This window comes from Astatotilapia calliptera, chromosome 4 (assembly GCF_900246225.1).
Source record: "Astatotilapia calliptera chromosome 4, fAstCal1.2, whole genome shotgun sequence".
Taxonomy (NCBI): domain Eukaryota; kingdom Metazoa; phylum Chordata; class Actinopteri; order Cichliformes; family Cichlidae; genus Astatotilapia; species Astatotilapia calliptera.
In genome coordinates this window covers 21,368,877-21,372,418 of record NC_039305.1, presented here as the reverse complement: position 1 = coordinate 21,372,418, position 3,542 = coordinate 21,368,877, and the positions used below count along the sequence as shown (strand labels likewise).

General features: G+C 42.4%; 1 protein-coding gene across 1 annotated transcript; it reads left to right on the top strand.

Moving 5' to 3' along the window:
• Window positions 1–1,565: 1,565 nt before the first annotated feature.
• LOC113020047 (uncharacterized) lies at window positions 1,566–3,190 on the top strand. Its single transcript, XM_026163713.1, has 3 exons — window positions 1,566–1,994; window positions 2,093–2,375; window positions 2,508–3,190. The coding sequence occupies exons 1-3, from the start codon at window positions 1,813–1,815 to the stop codon at window positions 3,159–3,161; spliced, it is 1,119 nt and encodes a 372-aa protein (XP_026019498.1). The 5' UTR covers window positions 1,566–1,812; the 3' UTR covers window positions 3,162–3,190.
• Window positions 3,191–3,542: the final 352 nt, after the last annotated feature.

Sequence of the window (3,542 nt, the reverse complement as noted above, 5' to 3'; positions counted from 1 at the left end):
GTTTTTTTTGTAAAGGTCCCTGTACCTTTGGTGGCAGAAAGTGTTGCATATACACATATTCTGTTGTGAGCGCTTAGTGGCTGTTTAAAAAGCTTCTTTATCCTCACACCTTTCTGATGTCGGACTGGGAATTTTAGAAGCTGTTTAATAATTTCTGTGACATGCAGAAAGCAGCAGTCTGGCATTGACCACCACATTCACACCTGGATGCTAGATGCCATTAACATAATGTTTGATTTTTAAACTATCCTTTACTTTTTAGTGCTAATGATCAAAAATCATCAACTGAGAAGGTTTAGCGTCTACTTTTAGAGGCAAATGAAGAATGTTGGATGATCTGGAAGTGTACTGTGTGTGGGACTGAAGGTGTCTGACTGTGACTGCGTTTGAGTGTCTATGTGTGCGATGGCTCGGGGATACCAGTGGTGGCAGACATGCTGCGCTGCCGTGTGGGTGGGAGGGTGTCTGTGTGTGTGTGTGTGTGGAAGGGTGTCTGTGTGACATGCTGAGGGAGGGAGAGGAGGGGTGTTACCAGGTCACCAAACAGCTGTCTGGGAGACAGAATGGCCTCAAGGGGTGTACAACACACACGTGCATGCGCGCACACACACGGACGGTAACGCAACCACAAATATGAGACAGACATACTGGAAAACAGACATTACAGGATCTCGCTCTCCCCATACACACAAATACACACGCCACTGCAACATAACATACTGTATGGAGATCAGTTAGTTTCCCTTATGGTTCTTGATCTTTTTATTGAGAATATAATTCAGTGTTTCCACTGGTTTTCTAGATGCAGCGGCCCGATAATAAAAATCAATTTCTCATTTCTCTGTATCTCCCGTTTTCTCTCTCTCTCGCTGTCTCTCTCTCTCACACAGACACACACACACACATCTATTCAATTATAGCACACATATATTACACGAATGCACAGACACACAAATGTGAACACCCAAGGTGCACATGTGTTTGTCCTAAATGAAATGATTGTCGCTGATGTACTTTCCTCACCTGTCGTGTTTTTGTTTACTCGATCGACTTCACCTGTTCCTTCCACTAGCACTGCAATACTGCAACTTTTGGTATCGATCTGATAAATACAGAGCCAGTATTGCAGATACCCAGGTCATAATCAGAACCAGTCCAACACCAGTGCTTTCAACTAATAAAGGCACTTGGATGGGTCACAAGTTAAGAGATTACAGTTTTTTGCAGTCGCTAACAAGCGTTTGTCCAAACAGTTGTCACATTTGCAAAACTCTAAACACAATTAGCACAGCATCGGTCTGTTGTGGCCATACCATTCACACATTTCATGTCGTGTTCACCCAATATGCAGTCAGTGAACACATTTCCACGATGCTTACATTTTCTTAACAGTCAAGCTATACCTCCCAACAAAATTATGGACTGTTTTTGTAGTATCTACGAATGTTAACAAACAACATCCCACAATAGCAAAAACAATATTCCAAACCTTAGATACAGTATAAAAACCTCTGCTTCTGCAATGATATCAGTACAAAAACAATATCAATATCAAAAATATATCTCAGCTGATAATAAACAAACAATTGAATAATTGACACACAGCTGATTTATGTTGGGTAAATTGGGCCAACCACAGCTTCTTCCATTCTGGCTTAGACTCAGTGGGGTTTATAAGGCAAGACCTTGAGGAGTGATGTTTTTGGAAACAAAAAAAAGACAAATACTGTAATTTCTGGTCGAGGAAGAGTAAGAGCAAGGGGCCCAGGGAGAAGAGCAGGCCCAAGGAGAGGGCAAGGTAGAGGTGTAAGAATGCGTGGTGGTGGCATTCCAAGGGCTGCAAGAACAGTAGTCAGTGATGAAATTCATGCCACTATCATTGACCATGTAATCAACCATGGTCTTTCACTAAGAGAGGCTGGTGAAAGAGTGCAGCCCAATTTGAGGCGGTCAACGGTTGCCTCCATTATACGCATCTTTCAACAAACCAACAGGTAAGTATTGAATTTTACATGGATTGTTTCTATTCTCACTTGACATGTCAATATGGTCATACAGTAATGCATATGTTGAATTTTTTGTCTTTCTAAAGAATGCAACGTCTTCCACCCTCTGGGGGAAGAGGAAAGCTCCTCAGTAATGATCAGGAGCTTGCCATTGTAGAAATGGTTACTGCAAATAATGCAATAAAACTGCGTGAAATTCAAACTAGAATTGTGGCGGACCATGAGATATTTGACAATATCGATAGAATCAGCCTCACAACCATTACGCGGACATTGTCCAAACACAGAGTGCGGATGAAGCAGCTCTACGCTGTTCCCTTTGAGAGGAACAGTGAGAGGGTCAAGGAGCTACGACGACAATATGTCCAGGTACAGTGTATATTCAATCCAATGTCCAGTTCTATAAGCTTTGCACTTTGCAAGTAGGTAACCTACACAATACTAGGTTACAGTACAGTATGGTATACAGTAATAACACGACTTACATAAACTTTGTTTCAGAGAGTTATGGAATTGGAGGCCAACCAGGCCCCTCATGAATTCATATACATCGATGAGGCAGGATTCAATCTGGCCAAAAGGCGTCGACGTGGACGAAATGTAATTGGAAAAAGGGCCACAGTTGATGTGCTAGGACAGAGAGGGGCAAACATTACCATGTGTGCAGCAATTGCAAATGCAGGATTACTCCTTCACAGATGTCAGGTTGGACCCTATAATACAGAGCGCTTGCTTGCCTTTCTCAATGATCTCCACCAGCGCCTGGTTCCAGAGCAGGGTCAGGAGGGTGAAAACATGAGGACCTTTGTAATTACCTGGGACAATGTGGCTTTCCATCACTCGCAAGCAATAACAACATGGTTTGAAGTCCACCCAAGACTGGTGAGTCTCTTCCTTCCACCCTATTCACCTTTCCTCAACCCCATAGAGGAGTTTTTTTCTGCATGGAAGTGGAAGGTTTATGACCATCAGCCACATGACCAGATGTCCCTCCTTGAAGCCATGGATGCTGGCTCCAGGGACATCACAATTGACGATTGCCAAGGGTGGATCCGACATACCGGGCGGTTTTATCCCAGGTGCATCGACTTGGATAACATCAGATGTGATGTTGATGAAAACATGTGGCCTAACCCTGAAGATCGCAGAGATTAGATGCAAAGTTTTTGCCTTTTTTTAGCCCCCCTCCCCCCTTTTTATCTTGGCTTTTTGCTGTTGTTTTTTTGTTCAGAATGCTCTTGTGTGTTTCATGGATATTTTGTTCACTGTAAGCAATACTGTAAAACTTTCTCTGTCCTATCATACCGTGTTTCTACTGTACCTCCTGTAGTAAACAGTAGAGAAACAAAAACTTGTTTGCTTTTTACTGGAATGCTTTTGAATGTGAACATTACTGTACATGTGGACATACAGTTACCAACCAAGACATTTCTGGTGTCAAAATGGTGGATTGCATGTTTCGCATGCAAATACCTGTAAAACTGAAACATAAAAGTCTATGCAGTTTTTGTAATGTCAATAATAGCCAGTATTTTG

What these genes read in the sequence shown, in the direction of transcription:
- LOC113020047 (XM_026163713.1), top strand. Translation starts at nt 1,813, where the DNA reads ATGCGTGGTGGTGGCATTCCAAGGGCTGCAAGAACAGTAGTCAGTGAT. An exon ending in ATCTTTCAACAAACCAACAG is followed by an intron (nt 1,995 to 2,092) that starts GTAAGTATTGAA and finishes GTCTTTCTAAAG; the next exon opens with AATGCAACGTCTTCCACCCT. An exon ending in TACGACGACAATATGTCCAG is followed by an intron (nt 2,376 to 2,507) that starts GTACAGTGTATA and finishes ACTTTGTTTCAG; the next exon opens with AGAGTTATGGAATTGGAGGC.